The sequence below is a fragment of the Mobula birostris genome, chromosome 26 (genome assembly GCF_030028105.1).
Source record: "Mobula birostris isolate sMobBir1 chromosome 26, sMobBir1.hap1, whole genome shotgun sequence".
Taxonomy (NCBI): domain Eukaryota; kingdom Metazoa; phylum Chordata; class Chondrichthyes; order Myliobatiformes; family Myliobatidae; genus Mobula; species Mobula birostris.
Window position 1 is genome coordinate 10457086 of NC_092395.1, and position 22374 is coordinate 10479459.

At 43.5% G+C, this 22374-nt stretch overlaps 1 protein-coding gene across 4 annotated transcripts in view; it reads left to right on the top strand.

The window, feature by feature from the left end:
- The window catches only part of LOC140188182 (rho GTPase-activating protein 45-like), a 195964-nt gene extending 173936 nt beyond the window's left edge, over nucleotides 1-22028 (top strand). For 3 of the 4 annotated variants that reach the window (XM_072244192.1, XM_072244189.1, XM_072244191.1), the window contains exons 17-23: nucleotides 1623-1789; nucleotides 4579-4767; nucleotides 7450-7587; nucleotides 8724-8932; nucleotides 10260-10515; nucleotides 12947-13049; nucleotides 16035-22028. In XM_072244192.1, the coding sequence (XP_072100293.1) occupies nucleotides 1623-1789; nucleotides 4579-4767; nucleotides 7450-7587; nucleotides 8724-8932; nucleotides 10260-10515; nucleotides 12947-13049; nucleotides 16035-16576 (1604 nt within the window). In that variant the 3' untranslated portion in view covers nucleotides 16577-22028. The remainder of the gene's footprint in view (nucleotides 1-1622; nucleotides 1790-4578; nucleotides 4768-7449; nucleotides 7588-8723; nucleotides 8933-10259; nucleotides 10516-12946; nucleotides 13050-16034) is intronic. The other variant, XM_072244190.1, reaches the window with a different exon arrangement.
- The last annotated feature ends 346 nt before the right edge of the window (nucleotides 22029-22374 follow it).

The window sequence follows — 22374 nt, forward strand, 5'->3', positions numbered from 1 at the left end:
TGCCTGACCTGCTGAGTTCCTCCAGCATTGTGTGTGTGCTGTACAAGAGAGTGCAGATGCCGTGGTCTGGAGCACAAGCACACTGCTGGAAGAACGAAACAGGTCAAGCAGTGGGAGGGGGGTTGGGGAGGAACTATCGACATTTTGGGTTGAAATCCTGCATCACGGCTGTTGACATCTAGCCAAACCTCAGTAACAGTCAATACCTCTACAACACACACAAAATGCTGGAGGAACTCAGCGGATCAGGGAGCATCTGTGGAAGTGAATAAAGAGTCAACGATTTGGGCCGAGACTCACCTTTGGGACAAGAAAGGAAGGGGGAAGACGTCAGAATGTAAAGGTGGGGGAGGAGAAGGAGGCTAACTAGAGGGTGATAGGTAAAGCCAGGTGAGTAGGAAAGGGCTGGAGAAGGAGAAATCTGATAGGGAAGGAGGGTGGACCATAGGCAAAAGGAAAGAAAGAGGGGACCGGGGGAACTGTTAGGCAGGTGAGAAGAGGTAAAAGGCCAGAGTGGGGAATAGAAGAAGACGGGAGGGGGTGGGAAAAATGTTTTTACCGGAAGGAGAAATCTATATTCATGCCATCAGGTTGGAGGCTACCCAGACGGAATATGAAGTGTTGCTCCTCCACCCTGACATTGGCCTCATCTTGGCACAAGAGGAGGCCATGGACCGACATGTCAGAATGGGAATGGGATTGGGAATTAAAATGTTCGGCCACCGGGAAGTTCTACTTTTGGCAGATGGAGCAGAGGTGCTCAATGAAGCGATCCTCCAGTTTAAGATGGGTCTCACCAATGTAGAGGCAGCTGCGTCGGAAGTCTTAGCATTGCATCTAAAGAGGCAACTCTAATAGAGAGTCCATCGCCCAGTGGTTCCTGAAAAATGAATGGGTGATGCCCCCAAATCTTTGGGGGTTGGTTCTGGTGTGACATCGAAACAAGGCTTTTGATGCATCTCACCATGATGATTTATTTCTTTATTTATTGAGATATATCGTGGAGTAGGTCCTTGCAGCCCTTCGAGCCACACCACCCAGCAACCCCTGATTTAATCCTAGCGTAATCACAGGACGATTTACAATGACCAAGGCTACAGTCTTTGGACTGTGGGAGGAAACTGGAGCACCTGGGAGAAAATCCATACAGTCATGGGGAGAACACATAAACTTCTTCCAGACAGCAGCAGGAATTGAGCCTGGGTCGCTGATATTGAAAAGCGTTGTGCTAACCACTACACTACCACGCCATCCCAATTACTTGATTTACATATCCAAAATGTTGAAGGAACTCAGTTTGTCAGGCAGCATCTGTGGAGGAGAGAAACAGTCGACGCTTCAGATCAAGACCCTTCATCATTTATTCCTCTCCACAGATGCTGCCTAACCTGCTGAGTTCCTCCAGCATTTTTTTCTTGTGCGTGTGTGTTGCTCAAGATTTCCGCCATCTGCAGAACGTTTTGACTACCAATGTAGCCGATAGATTTTAGATTGTCCCTTGCAGAAGTGGCAACATTTTATTTCAAGATGAGCTGCAGTTCAGTGCAGCGTGGCCAATTCTGACTTTGGAAAGGCAGGTATCTGTCGCTATTTACTAATTTGCCTGGAAACTTATTTCCAAGCAGGTATCAACGGGATGGCTCCAGAGATAGCCGTGTCCACTGGTCCCTTCAAGAATGTGGGCCTCTCAAAGGCTGCACAGACACATCGTCTCAGGAAGCTTCGCACACCGTCCAAGTGCAGAGAATGTGACAGTTACGTGTACTTTCAGGGAGCTGAATGTGAGGAGGTGAATAAAGAAAAATATTTTGTTTTACAAGAATCACGAGGAGCGTAGAAAGGAAGAATGTACTTTTTTCCAGGCTTGGGGAATCAAGAACTGGATTTAAGTTGAGAGGGGAAAGATTTAAATCAAAAATTGAGGATTTTTTTTACACAAAAGATAGTAAGTGTAATTACAGAGAAAGCACAGCAGTGCCTCTACTTCCTTAGCAGTTTGCGGAGATTGGGCATGACATCGAAAACTTTTGACAAACCCACAGATGTGTAGGGGAGAGTACTTTGATTGACTGGCTGCATCTTAACCTGGTCTGGAAGTACCAAATGCCCTCGAATGGAAATTCCTACAAAAAGTAGTGAATTCGGCCCAGTCCATCATGGTAAAGCCCTCCCCACCATCGAGCACATCTACTTGAAACATTGTCGCAGGAAAGTGGCACTCACCATCAGGGACCCCCGCCACCCAGGTCATGCTTTCTTCATGCTGTCATCAGGAAGAAGGTACAAGAGTCCTGGGACTCACACCACCAGGTTCAAGAACAGTTATTACTCCTCAACAATCACGCTCTTGAACAAAAGGGGATAACTTCACACAACTTCACTTGCCCCAACACTGAAATGTTCCCAAAGCCAATTGACTCACTTTCAAGGGCACTTCATCTCATGTTCTCGATATTTATTTGTCTTCTGCACTTGGTTGATCTTTCATTGATTCTGTTATAGTTATCGTTCTGTAGATTTGTTGAGTATGCCCACAAAAAAATGAATCTCACGGTTGTATATGGTGTCACATAAGTACTTTGATAATAAAATTTACTTTGAACTTTGATGTATATGGATCAGGCGGCCAGAGGAAGTGGTTGAGGCAGATACAAAAAAGACTGCTGGACAGGTACACAAAGGTTCATTTTATTATCCAAGTATACAACTCTGAAATTCTTCTCCAGATAGTCAGGAAACCAAGAAAGAAAACAAAAGAAGAGAACGGCAGCATGATTATCAACCCCCAAATCCCTCCTTCCCCGCACAAAAACAGAACAGGCACATCGACCCCCAAATTCCCCTTCCCCCACACACAAAAAAACAAGAAATATGAGGTGAAAAACACAGAATATAAAAAACCTATAAGGCTGATTTAACAAAAAAGTCTATAGTTCAGTCCGCATCCAAAACATAGAAATCCCGGGTAATAGGAAAACTTTTGAAGGTTATGGGCCAAACAAAGACACATGACCCTAGCTTGGAAAGACATCTTGATCTACTTGGACCAGTTGGTGGGTTTATTGTGATTCAGTAGGTTTTCCATTATCTCTGTGATTGACACCTCAATAATTTGCTTTAATAGGGTTTTAACTTGTAAACAACATTTACCTTTTGATCTTTTCTTAATATCCTTGAATGAGGCATGGAAACAAAGAGATATAATTTTAGGAGGAGCACAATGGCACAGCTATTGGAGTTGCTGCCTCCTAGGTTAGTTGGCCCCTGTAAGTTACCCCTGGTGTGTAGGCGAGAAGCAGAATCTACAGGACTTGATAGGAAGGTATTCAAGACAAAGTAAAAATTTTATCATTTCATGTCACCCTGAAATTCATTTTCTTGCAGGCATTTACAGGAAAATAAAGAAATACAACAGAATTTTGAAAACTATACATAAACACAAAAACTGACGATCAACCAATGTGCAAAGCAAGACAAATTGTGCAAACTAAAAAAAAAACAATTAATACTGAGAACGTGAGTTGCAGAGTCCTTGTAAACTAAGAGACTGTTGTGCACAAAAATTGCAGGAAATCAGCAGTTTCTGAGATACACAAACCACCCCATCAGGCACCAACATTTATTCCACAGTCAAATTCATATAGGTCACATTTCTTCCCTATTGGGCTGAACAACAACTGAACTTGTCTGCATGCTTTTATGCGTTGAGTTGCTGTCACATGATTGACTAATTAGATATTTGCATTAACGATTTGGTGTACCTAATAAAGTGCCCACTGAGTGTATATGAGAAGGTGAGTCCTTGAAAGTGAGCCTGTAGACTGTGGAATCAGTTCAGAGTTGAGGTGAGTGAAGTTATCCACACTAGTTCAGGAGCCTGACGGTTGAAGGGCAGTAACTGTTCCTGAACCTGGTGGTGTGGGACCTAAGGCTCCTGTACTTCTTGTCCAATGTAGTAGTGAGAAGGGAGCATGGCCTGGATGGTGGAAATTATTGAAGACGGATGATGCTTTCTTGTGGCAGTATTCCTTGTAAGTGAGGAGAAAGATGTTTAATGCTGAATTAGTATAAATGTGTGGTTGAATTTGAGAGTTGTTTTGTTGGGCTGAAGGGACTACCTCTAAGCTATATGATGCCATGACTAATACCAGTAGAATATTATTTTATGGTGCACAGTATGTGATTGATAATACTTCCTGAAGCCCATCACCCCTACTGGAGCATAGACTGCTGACAGCTGCTCACCAGATCCACTGTCCTGGGCCAGTCTTTCAAATTGTCCTCAGGTGTACCCCCACCTTAAATCTTCCAGCTGAAGATCCTTCCTCTCCTGGGGATGAGGTCTTTGGAGCTTCTGTTGATGTTCCTATAGCTCTGGGTTTTTACAAGATGGGGTCGCTAGCTCCTAAGTTCACAGCCGGGCTTAGGACCGTGTATGGTGGAGTTTTGATAATACTAGATTCCAATTTTGACAAGGATAACTTCAGTGCATGAGGCGAAGATTAGTGCAAACTATTCCCACTGGTAAATATGGTATGAATTTGACGGAGCACTAATCGAATCATACTTGCCCTACAGTGCAATCTGGCCTGCCACAGGAAGTGTCTGGAGACTCTGGCGATCAAGTGTGGCCGCAAGAAGCTACAGAGGAAACTGAGGCTGTTTGGCCGGGACTTCACTCAGACCTCGCGCGAGAGTCTCGATGGAATTCCGTTCATTATCAAAGCATGCATCTCTGAGATCGAGCGCAGAGCTCTGAGTATGAAAGTAAGTAAATCCTCTCTAGATGTTGGAAGTGATCCCTAATGCGTTCAGCATACATCCAAACCATTGTGTTCAAGAAAGGTAGGCGACGTGGTAGTGCGGCCATTAACATAATGCTTTACAGAGCCATCAATCTTGAAATTATGACTGGGTTACAATTCTGGGTTTCCTCCCAATTACCAAAGACATGTGAGTTAGGATTAATGAGTTGGAGGCATGCTATTTTGGCACTGGAAATGTGACAACACTTGGGGGCTATCCCCAGCACACCCTTGGACTGTGTTGGCCGTTGGTGCAAATGACTAGGGCAGCAAGGTAGCGTAGTGGTTAGCACAACGCCTTACAGTACCGGCGACCCAGGTTCAACTCCCACCACCGCCTGTAAGGGGTTTGTACGTTCTCCCTGTTACCGTGTGGGTTTCCTCCGGGTGCTCCGGTTTCCTCCCACATTTCAAAGATGTACCAGTTGGTATGTCAATTGGTCATTGTAAATTGTCCTGTGATTAGGCTAGGGTTAAATCTGGGGTGGTTGAGTGGCGTAACTATTTGGGCCAGAAGGGTCTGTTTCCGCGCTGTATCTCAATAAATAAAAATAATAATAAATAAATAAAACTCATTTCACTGTGTTTCAATGTACATGTGCTAAATAGAGTTAATCTTAATTTTTAAAGATTTTCTTTGAAATAATTAAACACTGATGGGTCATTCGGTCCTAAAATTGCTCCATTATCCAATAACTGAGTTATTTAGTCATTCATGCAACACCAACTCAGGATTTCTTGCTGTTGAATGAATGAGTTCTCAAACAAATGTAGTCAGTGTGATGGAGGTTTGCACCCATTTGTTTGGATGTTCAGCGGGGTTGGTAAATTTATGGGTCAGATCGAGTCTGAGGTTGCCGGCTGTGATTCTCACACTTGCCGGGGCCAGACTTATGTGTCTCTTGCCCCCTGTGATCCAACGGTAGAGCTGATGCTGAGGTAAAGCCTTGCTATCTGTCAAGTTCATTCTTGACTCTAAGGTTTTATATCTTTCAGAGACATTCAACAACTCTTATTTTTAATACTCAAAATATTTAAGAAAATCAGAAAAACTTGAAGGACAAATAAATAGAATTAACTTAACGTTAAATTAACAAAGTTAGAAATAATTTTCTTTCCTTCTTGCCTCCTTATCTAAATTCTTGGAATCCCAGTTAAAAGCCTTAGGATGTGCTGGGTTTGACCTGGCATGGGATTCAAGTGTTGAACTCTCAGCAGAATGCTGGGGGATCCCATCTGGACTGGAATTATCTATATGAAGTCTAGCAATGAAGGGTACTGATAGATTCAGCCCATTAAAGGTGTTAGAAAGTCCGAAAATCTCAATACCCAACACAAGGTCACTGGTTTGGATGGCAGCATGATTCTGCCCAACACCTTCACAAAGGCAGCACAATACCTCCATGAAGTGGCACGTCAGCTGAACTCATCCCTAATGTCATTTTAAGTTATATTGATTAACACGTGTAGAACTGATGAGTTGATTGACAAGTGCATGTTAGCGAAGTCGTTGGTGCAACGCTTTACTGTGCCAGCGATCGAAGTTCAATTTCCGCCACTGTAAGGAGTTTGTACGCTCTCCCCGTGACCGCACAGGTTTCCTCCGGGTGCTGCGGTTTCCTCCCACATGCCAAAGACACGTGGGTTAGGGTTAGTAAGTTGTAGGCGTACTATATTGGTGCCGGAAGCATGGCTGTCCCCTCAGCACTTTGTCAGACTGAGTTATTTGTTGACAGAAATGACACATGTCACTGTATGTTTCAGTGTTTTGAAGTACGTGCAAGAAATAAAGTTAATTGTTGCAGCTTTCTGTCTGTGAGGCAATTGATTTTATTGCGTTCGCTATTCTTTTCCTCACCAAATCCCAGCCCGACTTCCTCCTTTGTCTCCAAGGTGATGCTTTCTGCGTCTTCGCTGGGGTGGCATCTCAATTTCCTGTATCTTCCAGACCCTTCAGCACTCCCTTTTCCTTTTATGAGAGACAGCTACCGCAGTTGTAAAACTCCATCTTCCCCAGAACACACTGCTGAAATTCCACACTGTCACCACAGAGAGCATCCTCACCTCAGTCATTACTGTCTGGTTTGGTGCAGCATCCTCTCACAGTTAGCGGAAATTACAGCGGGCTGTCAGGTCAGCAGGAAAGATCACAGGCTGCAGTCTACCATCACTGCGAGACTTGTACGTGTCCGGGACAAAGAAGTGGGCAGGAAAATCGTTGTGGACACTACCCACCCAACAATCTGCCTTTTCCAAGACCTCTCTTCTGGAAAGTACTACAGCTCTCTTCTGGAAAGCAAACAAAAACTTCACACCATCTTCCCCCAGGCAGTTAATCTGATCAACCATTCCAGTTATGCCCCCAACCCCCCTCTATCTATCACTGCACTGTAAACACTTTAAACCACTTTCTATAATACTGTTTGCATGGTAAGTACATGCTTGTTTTCTTGCATTTATACAGGTCTTATTCCATATCTGTACTTTAACCTCGAAGTTTATTTTTATATAATCCTTATAATTATTGAATGTTATTATTTTTTGTTGTTGCCTGTCACGCCAACACACCACAGTGAATTCCTAATGCATGTAAATGTATATTGCGAATAAAGTTGACCCTTGACCCTTCATCTTGCCTCTTCAGGGCATCTACCGTGTGAACGGTGTGAAGACCCGTGTTGAGAAGCTGTGCCAGGCGTTTGAAAATGGAAAGGAGCTGGTGGAGCTCTCACAGGCATCTCCGCACGACATCAGCAACGTACTCAAACTGTACCTGCGACAGGTGATGAGGGGTCTCTGATTCATAAGATCCCATCTTATCGGAGATCATCTAAAAACAGCATCTCTGAGCTTTACCAATAAGACGTCCAATGAGGAAGGGTTGAGTGAGCAAGGGTTTCTTTCTTGGGAACGAAGGAGCGTGAGAAGCGACTTGATACAGGTGTATACGTTATAAGAGACATAGAAAGATCGGACAGCTAGTGACTTTTTCCCAGGGCGAAATGACTAATCCCAGCCTGAGTAATTTTAAGATGATCGGAGGACATTATAGTGGGGATGTCACAAGTAAATTTTTTTAAAGAGGGTAGTGGGTGCATGGAACACACTGCCAGGCATGGTGGTAGTGGCAGATACATTAGGGACGTTTAAGATGCTCTTAAATCGGTACATGGTTGAAGGAAAAATGGAGGGCAATGTGGGAGGGAAGTATTAGATTGGTTTGGAGTAAGCTAAAAGAACAGCACAACATTGTGGGCCGAAGGGCCTGTACCGTGCTAAACTGTTCTGTGTTTTCATAAAATCATTTTATCTTCCTGTATATTGTTGAATGTTCCTGTGATTATACCAGACAATAGGTGCAGGAGTAGGCCATTCAGCCCTTCGAGCCAGCACCGCCATTCACTGTGATCATGGCTGATCATCCACAATCAGTACCCTTTTTCTGCCTTCTCCCCATATCCCTTCACTCCGCTATCTTTAAGAGCTCTACCTAACTCTTTCTTGAAAGAATCCAGAGAATTGGCCTCCACTGCCATCTGAGGCAGGGCATTCCACAGAACCACAACCCTCTGTGTGAAAAAGTTTTTCCTCAGCTCCGTTCTAAATGGTCTACCCCTTATTCTTAAACTGTAGCATCTGGTTCTAGACTCCCCCAACATTAGGAACATGTTTCCTGCCTCTAGCGTGTCCAATCCCTTAATAATCTTATATGTTTCAATAATTGGACAGCGTTCTAAAGCTCTTGGCCGAACGATAAATACTGATGTTTTACAATCCTGAATCTCGTGCAATAGAAACGTCTAATGAAAATGGAGGAAATTAATGATCTGACAACCTCTTACACATTATCATCGATTCTTAGGATGTCCATGACCTTCCTTGAGGGTGAAACAAACTGACTTGTGTGTCTGACGTTAGCTTCCAGAGCCGATAATGTTGTTCCGCCTCTACAACGATCTGATGGGCCTGGCCAAGGAGAGTATGCAGTGCACAGGGGACGGAGGAGGCAAGGAACCGTCAGTCGACAAGGAGGACTTACTTCTAGTGTCGCGACTGAAGGACCTGCTGAAGGAGCTGCCGCCTGCCAACAAGGCCACGCTGCAGTATATCATCAGACACCTCAGCAGGTGAGTTCAGACCTGGCACAGATTCCTGATTCCGTCCAGCCGTTGCTAGGGGCATCTTGACCTTAGCCATGTAGTGGTGAAGAGAATGGGAAGGGATTTGCTTTTGATCATCTAAACGCACAGTACTTGCTGTCGAGAACACAAATGTGTAAAAGTTGACTGCAATTGGCCGGAGTACTGGGGCTCTTCATTGACAGATACTGGTTATTCAAGATTCAAGTTTATTTATCACGTGTCACAAAATGCGTCAGTGATTTGTCTTACCAACCAACACACTGTGCTGGGAGTAGCCCACGAGTGTTGCCACACATTCCGGCACCAACATAGCATACCCCACAAAGCTCAGCAGAACAATACAGAACACTACAAAATATAACACACTAACAACAACAGCAAAAGAAGCCCCGCTCCTCCTCCTCCTCACTCACACACACGCACAGTCCTTTAACCCCAGGATAGGCCTCAGTCTCCAGACTCGGGCCTGCACGCATCAGGCTTCGACCTCTGCACTGAAGTCACAGAGATTCGTAGACTCGGCTCTGGCCAACAGACCTCGACTTCTGGACCTAGGGACACTTTTGTCCACTCTCTGCCGGTACAACATCCACAACGGATTTTCCATGTCCGTGTTGTTGGTCTTTGAATGTGGAGCGGAGACTCAAGACTACAGCCTGACCTCTAATTCCTCCACATCCTCCTTTCTAAAACCAAAACCTGACCCCTTACTCCCCTCTCTGTCCCCAAAACCATCCTCACAAAATAAAAAAAAATTAAATGTTAAACAATTAATAAAACAACTAAATTTGAGCAGCAACTCAACAGCATTTGCTGCTTGGTGCCATCTGGAAAGACTCATGGCAATTCCTTTTGGAATTCCACTGTGAGGAGTTTGTACGTTCTCCCCATGACAATGCAGGTTTCCTCCAGGTGCTCTGGTTTCCTCCCACAGTCCAAAGATGTACCAGTTGGTAGGTTAATTGGTCATTGTAAGCTGTCCCCATGGTTAGGCTGAAGTTAAGTCGATGGGTTGCTGGGCAGCTTGGCTTAAAGGCCAGGAAGGGCCGATTCTATGCTGTATCTCAATCAATCAATCAATCAATCAATAAGTAAGAAGTAAGCAAGCCAGAATAATGTAGAGTGTCCCCATATGGATGCAAGAAAACTGGAGGCTGTGTAGGAGGGAAGGATTGGCTTGATCTTGGAGTAGGTTAAAAGGTCGGCACAACATTGTGGTCTGAAGGACCTATAGTGTGTGGTCCTGTTGTTCTGTGTTCTATGCTCTGATATTTCTGTCACTATATGAATAACTTCTATCGCTTATGTTTAGAATTTCAGATCTTGAACAGCAGAATAAGATGTCTCCTAGTAACCTTGGAATCGTATTTGGGCCCACGCTGATGAGGCCCAGGCCGACCGAGGCGACTGTGTCCTTGTCGTCTTTGGTTGACTATCCTCACCAGGCTCGGATTGTGGAAACGTTGATCACTTCCCACTCAGAGATATTTGAAAGTAAAACAGAGTTCAGCGCGGCTTCAGATGAAGATACGCTGGATGACGCGCCACCAAGTGATATTTACAATGAGGTAGGACCTTTCTCGGAAGGATGTGAATTTCTTCATTGCTTGAGAGGTGGACGTTGTTTTACAAGGTCATTATCCGTCCCCCTTGAACTTCTAGGGGATGAAGGTTTTCTCATGATGCTGTTAAGTCGGGAACACCAGGAATTTATTATTGATAGAGTGCAGAATAGGCTCGTCCAGCAACCCCGGATTTAACCCTAACCTAATCTCGGGACAATTTACAATGAGCAGTGAACCGACTAACCACTGTGTCTTTGGACTGTGGGAGGGAACCAGTATACTCATCAGCAGTACAGGGATGGTGATGTGTTTCCAAGCCTGGACAGAGTGTGTCCTGGAGACAGGCTTGCCGGCTATCCTGTGTGTCTGCTGCCAGATCTTCTAAGGGCTGTAGATCAGAGGTGTGAAACATACCTACTGGCAAATTCCAGTTGATCGTTGCCGAGGCACCAGGTACACGAGCAGTCGCTTGTAGCAGTATCACAGACACGTGGATTCAGACAATATTATTGGTTTAACACTAGAGTCACATTTCCCAGGTCTAGTTTGTGGATTGGACTCTGTAGTTCACGTTCTGACATGTTTCTGGCTTTCTGGTTGCTATTTTGAACGACCTCGATCGGTGGGGGCTGGTGGTGGGGGACTGGATCTGTGGCCTGAAGTTAATGAACGGCACAAAGCAAGATTAAACTGAGCTCAGCTGAACTGAATATGCTTGGACTGGTTTGATGTTTTATGTTCTGTGTTTTTTTAGCTCCTTTTTTTGCCATTTGTGCGTTGATTTTTTGCTCGTATTTCTGTTTTTGCACATTGTTCTTTTTTTGTGTGTGTTGGGGTTTGATGTTTTTCTTTGAGTGGGTTTTCTTTCTTTCTTCCGTGGCTGTCTGTGGAGAAGACGAATCTCAGGGTTGTATAATGCATGCACACTTTGATAATAAATGTACTTTGAATTTTTGAGTACAGTGAAAAGCTTGCTTTGCATACTGTTCATATCGATCAATTGATTGCACAGTGCTCTGAGTTAGTACAAGGTAAAACAACAATAGATAATAAATCTACAGAAAAAGTGCAATCCAGCTAAACAATAAGCACAGAACATCCACATGAATTATACAAGTCTGCAAATAAAAAATAGAAGAACACACACACAAAATGCTGGAGAATCCCAGCAGGTCAGGCAACATGTATGGAAAGGAATAAACATCAATGTTTTGGGCCAAGACTTCTTCAGGACTAGAAAGGAAGGGGGATGACTCCAGAACAAAAAGGTGGGGATGGGAAGGAGAAGCTTGTGGGTGGAAATAGTAAAGGGCTGGAGAAGAAAGAATCTGATAGGGGAGGAGAAAGCAGATTCCACTTTCCCTCTTCCTTTTCAATCCTGATGAAGGGTCTCGGTCTGAAATGTTGACAATTTATACCATTCCATTGATGCCTGACGCTTTGGATTTCCAGCATCTGCAGAATCCCTTGTGTGAATAAGAAAAGAAAATGGGCTAATTTAGCACCTCTGGCATCTCCCTGGCATCAGACACACATCCAATGACATTATCCAGTGTGCTGTAGCCTTTAGTCAGTTCACCAGCCAAACCTAGCTGTTAAGTGTAAGTCACAAGACAAGAAACAAACCCCAGAGGGGGTCCTGAACTGAAGGATCCCGGTAGGCCCAAAACGTCCACTGTTTATTCCCTTCCATAAATGCTGCTTGACCTGCTGAGTTCTTCCAGCATTTGTATGTTGCTCAAGATTTCTAGCATCGGCAGAGTCTATTGTGCCTATCTTTCAAATATTACCCTTTGTTTCCAGCCATTTAGCAATTCTGGATCCAAGTTATCCCCCTCCCTTAGATCCCACGACTTTATTTTAACTAGCCGGCCACACGGGACCTTGGTCAAAAATTTATTATCTACCTCAAGTACACTGCCTTGATCCATCCTCCTTGTTTGAGCCTCAGAAAATTCAACCGTTTGTCAGATGCAATTTAATAAATCCACAGTAATTGTTCCTGATTAAAGGGTTAATGCATGAGGAACGTTTGATAGCCCTGGGTCAGTACTCATTGGAGTTTAGAAGAATGAGAAAGAATCATTGAAGCTCATCAAATATTGGAAGGCCTATTTAGGGTGGATGCAGAAAGGATGTTTTCTATAGAAGGGAGTCTAGAACCAGAGGGCTCAGCTTCAGAATACAAGGACTTCCTTTAGAACATTTCTTGCGGGGGGCTAAGTCTTTTAATATATTTAAAGTGGAGGTTGATAAGTTCTTGGTTAGCAAGGGTGCCAAAGGTTATGGGGAGAAGGCAAGAGAATGGGGTTGAGTGGGATAATAAATCAGACATGATAGAACAGTGAAAACTTGATGGGCCAAATGGCCTAATTCTCCTACTATATCTTATGGTTTTAATAATACATGCCTTTCTAAATTGTTTACATTTCAGGGAGGATCCTCCAAGGCAAGTGTGGGATCAGGGAGTGACGTGCTTTACCTCGATGAGACTGGGGAGTTCGACAGAGATAGGCTGTACTCCGATACACACTGTGGTGAGTATATTATGAATGGCTATGCTTATTTATTTTCAGCAAATATCTTTTCTCTTTTGTGTGAAGAAAACTGAGAGGTGAGTTGACAGAGGTGTATAAGATGATAGGAGGCATAGATCAAGTGGATAGTCAGAGACTATTTTCCGGAGTGGAAATGGCTAATAGGTGATTGGAGGAAAGTACAGGGGAATATCAGAGGTAAGTTTTGTTTACATGGAGAATGGTAGCTGCATAGAACACACTTCTGGGGTGGTGGTAGAGGCAAATGCATTAGGGACATTTAAGAAACACATTGATGATTGGAGGTCTATGAAGGAGGAAAGGGTTAGATTGATTTTAGAGTAGGTTATATGGTTGGCTCAGTGTCATAGGCTGTACTGTGCGGTACTGTTCTGAGCTCTGTTCTAACGCAAAGCTTGCTCTTCTGACTGACCAGAACAAGTTGTACATTGCAAGATGGGCAGAGATCATAGATGATCTGATTTGAAAAACACCCGGAAATGTAGCCTTGCATTTTCATCACAGTGAAGTTATTTATTCGGTGTTAGAAGCAGGATTGGAAGTTGATTGAAAGAGTTTCTAAAATGCCCCTGATAAATCTGCCTTCCCCATCACCCTTGTCAGTGCCTGCCATGCACTCACCACTCTCACTGTGTGAAAAAAAGTCTACCTCTGACATCCGCCCCCCATACTTTCCTCTAAACACCTTAAAATTATGTCCCTTCGTATTAGCCATTTCCATCTTGGCAAAAGTCTTTGGCCATCCACTCGATCTATGCTGCTTACCATCTTGTACACCCCCATCAAGTCACCTCTCATCCTCCTTCACTCCAAAGAGAAAAGCCCCAGCTTACTCAAACTTTCCCCCTATGAAATGATCACTAATCCAGGCGGATTCCTGGTAAATCTCCTTTGCACCCTCCCTAAAGCTTCCACATCCTTCCTACAATGAGGTGACCAGAACTGACTATAATACTCCAAGTTTTATGGAGCTGCAACATTATCTCACGGCTCTTGAACTCAGTCCCCAGACTGATTGAGGCCATCATACCACATACCTTCTTAAGCACACTACCAACTTGCATGGTAACTTTGAGGGATCTATGGACTCAAGATCCCTCTGTTCCTCCACACTGTTAAAGAATCTTACTCGGCCTTGAAGTTCAACCTTCCAAAGTGGATCACTCCACACTCCTCCTGACTGAGCTGCATCTGCCACTTCCCAGCCCAGCTCTACACCCTATCAGTCTCCTATTTTAAGCTATGAAAACCTTTTACACTATCCACAATACCACCAACCACCGTATCACCTGCAAACTTTCTAACCCACTTCCTCGTCTAAGTTATTTATAAAAATCACGGACAGTAAGGGTCCCAAAACAGATCCCTGCAGAACACCGCTGGTCACTGACCTCCAGGCAGAATAAACTCAATTACTACCATCCTCTGCCCCCTGTGGAAAGCCAAATCTGAATCCCTGTAGCCAAATTTCCCTGGATCCCATGGCTCCTGACTTTCTGTGTGAGCCTACCTTGAGGAACCTTGTCAAAAGGCCTTACTAAAATCTATATACACCACATTCACTGCCCTATCTTCGTCAACTCTAAGAAGTTGTGTACAACGAGCAAGGACTTGCTCAATGCAAGCTTACCACTCACATTTATCGGGAATTCGTCATTCACAGGAAATAATTGCAATTCACAATCCCGATCATGAATGGTGCTCAGTGTATGGGGTTACACTAGGCAGTGTATCCTTGTCGTGTAGCGTGTGTGGCCCAGGACATCTAACAGCATCACAGACCTGTTATTACTCAATCTCAATTTTCCAATTCAGTTAATAGATCTGTGCTCTGAAAATGATTCCAGACACAGGACTCTCTGTGACAGCATAGAGGTCATAGGTTAAGGGTGAAAGGTGAATTGTCTAAGGGAAACATGAGGGAGAACTTCTTCACTCAGAGTGTGGAACAAACCATTTGACGTGGTAGATGTGGGTTCGATTTAAGAGCTTTGGATAGATACATGGATTGGAGGGCGATGGAGGGCTCTGCTTCAGGCAGGTGGGACTGAGCATAATAATAGTGTGGCATGAACTAGATGGGCCAAGTGGTCTGTTTCTATGCAGTATGACTCTGTGACTCTATCTTATTCACCAGTGGCTGCCTGTTTCTTAATGAGATCAATGACTTCACTTGGAAAGTAATTAGATGGAAAGAAATTTGGGGCTGTTAGAGATGTGACAGGTTGCTACATAAATGCACATTCTTCCTCTTATTTAATACATTGAACGGCAGAAGTGTAAACATGAGCTGCAGTGGATTATGAATCTCATTGAATCCTGTCTTAAACTCACCCGTTTTACCACTAGTACAGAGTTAGTTGGGTGGTGGGGTGGAGACACGTCTCTACCAAAGGACGTGTAAGGTGCTCCTTCCCTCCGCTAGCCTGCAGGTCACCCTTGGGCAAGGTGTAGCACCTGCTTAGCCCCTCGATCAGGGTTACATGAAGCCAGGGGAGCAGGTGGTGGATGGTCGTGTGAGCAGCCGGTGCAGATCACATCCTGATTATGTGAGCACTGACGCCAGGCAGACAACCTCTGAGGAGTATTGATAATGGCTGTGGGGGGGGGGGGGGGGGGTGGCCTCCAGTCTTGTATTGACACTGCCCAGAAGAAGGCAAGGGCAAATTACTTCTGTAGAAAAACTTTCCAATAGCAATCATGGTCAAGGACCATGATTGCCCACATCACACCACATGGCGCATAATGAATGAACAGAATTAATAATAAATTAATTGAAAATAATTTTTGCTTCTTATTGGGATATTTATGATTGCTTGGTTGGTTTGAACTTAATGGTAAAGCACAGTGTTTAATTTCTGATGTCATCTCTTGTGGAGTTATTCATATCTTGACATTATTGGCAGTGGATTTCAAATGACACTATTTACATGATATTAATAACTATGCACTGTCTCATTACAGACAACTCTTCGGAATCTCGTGAGCGTTCGCTGGGCTCTGACTATGAGCTGGAAGATGCGGCCTCCGAATCTGGTACAGGATCTGAGGAGAGGATGCAGAGAAACCAGAAGGGGAGTCTGCTGAAGCAGGAGAGTGTGGCTAGTGCTGACGAACCCCCGCTGGGGAACGACAGCGGAGAAGACGAGTCTGTCTCAGAGGAAACTGAAAGAAGTCAGACTCGGAGCTCAGACAGTGACCTGGCACAGACTGAGCGACAAGTGCCCGAAAAGACTCGAGAAGGTGTAAGGTCACCTCCTCAAGTGGAGAGAGGTGGGCAGAATCTGCCCGGTGCCGACAAACCAGACCCACCGAGTGACTCCAGCCAAAGCCTGGCTGATTTTAACACAAACCAGTCAAATAACGTGGACAGAAATAACTATCTGCCTGCTCACCTCAGGACGCCGCTTCAGGTCAGGGAACAGCGCACGCAACTGCCGTGGGTCTGGATGCGTCATGGAAAAATAGACATTGGTCTTGAAAGTCGAGACCCGGAATTTGTCTAATCATCTTTTATCACGTGCTTATAGAGCAGTTGTCCACCAGCAAGCATCCACGGTACTTTGTAATGGGACAGAGAAAGGACTGTGTGCAACCCAATTTCATTATACTTTCACTGACTCAATGGTTCATATTTTGAAGCCAAAAGATATAACCCTCTGCCAATGGATACATCTGGACATTGTCCCGAATAAAATGTGAATTCATGCAGGGAATCCAAAAGTTGGACAAATCCTCTCAGTTTGCAAGAGTGGAAATGCAGTGCAATAATCAAAGTTCAAAGTACATATATTCACAATGTACAACCCTGAGGTTTGTTTTCTTGCGGGCATTTTCAGTTAATCCAAGGACTATAATAGAATCAATGAAAGTTTGCACCCAATAGGGCGGACAACCAACGTGCAAAAGAAAACAAACTGTGCAAATATAAAAAGATTTTTAAAAAATACTGTAAATAAGCAATAAATATCGAGAACTTGAGATGAACAGTCCTTGAAAGTGAGTCCATAGCTTGTGGGAACAGTTCAGTGATGGGGTGAGTGAACGTTACCCCCTTAGGTTCAGGAGCCTGATGGTTGAGGAGTGAAAACTGTTTCTGAACCTGGTGGTGTGAGTCCTGAGGCTCCTGTACCTTCTTCCCGATGGCAGCAGCGAGAAGAGAGCATGTCCTGGGAGGTGGGGATCCCTGCATAGATGTGCTCAATGGAGGGGAGGGCTTTATCCATTATGGACTGAGCCATATCCACTACTTTTTACAGGATTTTCCATTCAAGGGCATTGGTGTTTCCATACCAGGTTGTACTAATTTACTTTGAACACACTGAAAGTCTTTGAGAACCAGAAAAACGGTCTACCAGATCACATGAACAAGCATTGACAGCAGACATCTGCATCTCCTAATCCATTAACTGAAATCAGTACATGCAATACCAGTAATGGATTATTAGAATTTGGCTTAGGTTTTTAGAGTGCTTTGCATCTGGCTTTCTCTCAAAGGTTTTAGATCCACAATGGGCCTTTGCAGACTTTTTTCAGCTGTTCGATCACAGTGAGCATCAGAACTTTGCCCAATTCTATCGTCCAACGTGCACATGTCCTTTCAAGGATAGGGAGGAGGGCTTCACAGGATAATGGTCAAGAGCATAAGTTTTATAACTGTCCACCAGCCCAGGAGTGCCCAAAACCAGTCGAAGCATGCTGATGAATTTGGATTGCTGAATGTAGAGCAAGCATAGTGCATTCCACATCTCCGTGTCTTGTAGACGTCGGCTGGTCGGGTGGGTGGCCACCTATCACTTTGACCACCTCTGTGCAGAATTCAATCCCTATTGTCTTTGTAGTAACCTACTGCCCAGAGATAAAAAAAACTTGGCACAGTGGTTTCCAATCAAAACTTAGATTAATAAGTTCAATGTCATTTTGACCCAATAAATGACTTCAAAGTCTCAATAGTAATTGAAAAAAAACAAAATAGCAGAAGTACTGTAGATTGTATTAAGCATGGTAAGAATCTCTCTATCCATGAGATACTGTTTCATTAAAATAATAGCATAACTTAGTGCAAAAGTTAAAACTGTTGCTTTATGAAACCATATTGTTGGGCAAATATATAGAAAGGACAACCGTTTTTAATTTTATTTGTGAGGTAGAAATACTACCAACCTGCCAAAGGCAATTGTGGAGTCAGAGATGGTTACATTTAAAGGAAACTCCTTTGGTAGAGACGTATCTCCACCCCACCACCACTAAATGGACACAGTTGTGTCAGCTGCCCATTATTTCCCCAGATCCATCATTGGGAACATCTCTGGCCAATGAAACGACTTTAAAGGCATGGACAAGTGGGCTATAAGGGCCTGTTTCTGTGCTGTACATTCCTATGAGTCTATAAAATTGCAGCCTTTAATGTAAGACTGACCATCAAATACCTATCTATACCAAGAGACATAAGAGACGGCAGATACTGAAATCCAGAGCACAAAACAAGCTGCAGGTCAGGAACAGGTGCTCCACAGGTGCTGCCTGACCATTGTAAATATCTGGTGGCCAATGAAAGAGCTTGTATTTAATGCTGGAAGCATTGATGAGGCCACATGATAGGAATTAATCCTTGAGCATCTGGAGTAGCAGAAGTAAGTTATGATGATGGCTGAAAAGAAGGTGAGCGAAACTTCCTATTAACAGTGGAAGGATTCAGAGCGAGAATAACCGAGCAGAGGTCGTATCCAGTTCCTCCACTCGACCGCCTTCAGTTTGAAGAGGGTCCACATCCACAAGGAAATCTTGAAGAACCATTATTAGCAAGGTTTATATGTACGCCTGAATAAGATACTGTAACGTATCTACATGATTCTGCTCTTCTGTTGTTCAGTACTCTGCAAAAGTCTTAGGCACGTATATTATAGCTAGGGTGCATAAGGCTTTTGCACAGTACTGTAGTAATTTTATGTATTGCACTGTACTGCTGCAAAAAAAAAATCATGACATACGTGAGTGATGATAAACCTGATTCTGATCTGGGTCTCTATTGTGGACTGAGAGTCGGAAGAGGGCAGGCAGAGGGGAGTCATGTTTTGGAAAAGGGGAAGGGAGTGGGAAGCACCAGAGAGACATTCTGTAACGATCAATAAACCAATTGTTTGGAATCAAATGACCTTGCCTGGTGTCTCAGGGCTGGACCCACACCACCCCTGACACTGCTCTATCACCTCTCCTGCGGCACTCCACCCTCACCATTCCCAACATCCTTTGCTCATATCAGATTTGCAAACCCGCTCCACGTTGATAAATACAGTACTGTACTGTGCAAAAGTCTTTGGCACCCCAGCTACATATATATGTTAACATATAACCATATAACAATTACAGCACAGAAACAGGCCATCTTGGCCCTTCTAATCCATGCTGAACGCTTACTCTCACCTAGTCCCACCAACCTGCACTCAGCCCATAACCCTCCATTCCTTTCCTGTCCATATAGCTATCAAATTTTACTTTAAATGACAACATCGAACCTGCCTCAACCACTTCTGCAGGAAGCTCGTTCCACACAGCCACCACTCTCTGAGTAAAGAAGTTCCCCCTCGTGTTACCCCCAAACTTTTGCCCTTTAACTCTCAACTCATGTCCTCTTGTTTGAATCTCCCCCATTCTCAATGGAAAAAGCCTATCCATGTCAACTCTGTCTATCCTCCTCATAATTTTAAACACCTCTATCAAGTCCCCCCTCAACCTTCTACGTTCCAAAGAATAAAGACCTAACTTGCTCAACCTTTCTCTGTAATTTAGGTGATGAAACCATGTTCTTAAGACTTTTGCACAGTACTGTAGATGAACGATTTTTTTGCAGTATGAGTCTGTCATTTGGTGTTGGGTGTTAGGAAGCATTGACTGCTTATTGAGTAACTTGTCTCCAAGGAATAAAACATTGTTTAGCATGTGTGTGTGTGTGTTGGGACATAGTCATGGTTTAATTGAGCATAAAATGGAGCAAGTTTTCTGTGCAAATGTACCATGAAAATGGAAGCAAAGGGTTGGAATAGAACCACATCAGTTTTATCCATTTCTATCACGAGCACTGGATGTAACTGGAATATTTATCATGGGAAAAAAGTATTAAATGCACCGGTGTGTCTTGTAAAGTTCACAGTTTATAATAAATTTATATATACTGAAATTATGGTGAAGGAAAGCCTGTCTTATCCAACTTGTACTTTTAGAGAAAAAAATCCTTTTGTACATTCTGAAGTTTGTGCATTGGAACATTAATGAGCATTGATTTCCTTGTAAAATAAGTATTTTTTAAAAATTAATCTATTGTTTATCCCCACTGTTATGTATCACCCTCCTGTTCTAATTCAGCAGTAAGAGCAACCAGTTCAGAAACCTGGGAGGGTGACTTATTCCCATGATAATAATTTGCCTTAAACATAGAAAGATCTCCCAGGGCATCTCATAGGAATGCTGCTGGGGAACAAACCACACAGGGCAAAGTTGGGACAGGCGCAGGGCACTTAAATGAGGAGAAAAGTCAAAGCGTTGAGCACAGAATTTCAGAGCTCAATCCTGCATAGTTTAACTCGCAGTCTATAACGGTTAAAATCGAGGTTACTTGAGGAACAATTTCCATAACTATTAAGATCCTGAACTCCCTGTGAGGGTAATTTCTATCACTTTGTGTTGGGGTACTGGAATCCTGGTTTATACTCTGCTTATTCTGAGTCACAAAAATAATCCATAAGACGTAGGAGCAGAATTAGGCCATTCAGCCCATTGAGTCTGCTCTGCCATTACATCATGGCTGATTTATTATCCCTCTCAACCCCATTCTCCTGCCTTCTCCCCATAACCTTTGATAATCTTATTAATTAAGAACATATCAACTTCTGCTTTACATATACCCAGTGACTCGGCCTCCTCAACCATCTGTGGCAAAGAATTCTAAAGATTCACCACCCTCCGGCTAAAGAAATTCCTCCTTCTCTCTGTTCTAAAGAGATGTCCTTCTATTCTGAGGCTGTGCCCTCTGGTCCTAGACTCTCCCACTAAAGGAAACGTCCTCTCCAGGTCCGCTCTGTCTAGGCATTTCAATATCCAATAGATTTCAATGAGATTCTCCATTAAAGTCCGTTAAAATAACTATTATATAACTGCACATGCTGTATCACACAAGATGAATTACATTTGTATTTAAACACAATATTTAAGCTTTAATAATATGGCACTTCATTGCTTTTAATGTTCGTACATCAAGTATTCAGCAGGACCTTAGTAAAGATAGTTTGCTTTTACTTTGTTTTATTAGTCACGGTAGCATAGCAGTTAACGCGACTCCATTACAGCTCGTGGGCGTTCTGGAGTTTAATTTCAATTCCGGCACTGCCTGTAAGGAGTTTTATTTGTTTTCCCTGTGACCGCGTGAATTTCCTCCTTGTGCTCCAGTTTCCTCTCGCGGTCCAGGACATTCCGGTTGGTATGTTAAGCTGTCATTGCAAATTGTCCTGCGACTAGGCTAGTGTTAAACAGGCGGGTTGCTGGCGGCGCGGCTTATTGGCCAGAAGGGTCTGTTCCACACTGTACCTCTAAATAAACAAAAATGAATACATTTGCCTCAGGCTCGTCTTGTTTTTGAGAATACAAGCATTTGTGCACTGGCATGTACGCTTGCAAATGGGTACATGTAGCCTCACTGTAGTACAGTTATGTAATTATTCAGTTACATTACAACTGAGACCTTGCCAATTAAGTATTTTTTTTAAATTCCCAGCTGCATATTGTTTAATTTGTACATACCATTGGGACATTTTATTGGATTTTAAATGTAAAAGGAACTGTTCAGTGTGAGAGTTCTACAAATCTTTATTTGGTGATGTAAATAAAAGATATTTTCTGCCTGGATTGTTTTAATTGTAAAAGCGAATTTATATTTCTGATATTATACTTCACAATGTTTAATAACAGATGTGTCTGTCATTATTTTCAGCTTGAATGGTTATTATCATTAATTAGGATACTGCACACCTCTTCATTGAATGCCAATACATGTGCCTTTTTCATTTAGTCACTCCAATGTTGACGAAGCAACCACAGATTCTGCCGATGCTGGAAATCCAGAGTAGCACAAGCTAGATGCTGAAGGAACTCAGCTGGCCCGGTAGCACCTATGGAGAGGAATAAAAAGTTGATTTTCGGGCCAAGGCCTTTCAACAGGGCAGGAAAGGAAGGGGTCAGAAGCCATAATAAGAAGGTGGGGGGAGAGTGCAAGCTGGCAAGTGTTAGGTGAAGCCAGGTGAGGGGGAAGTTA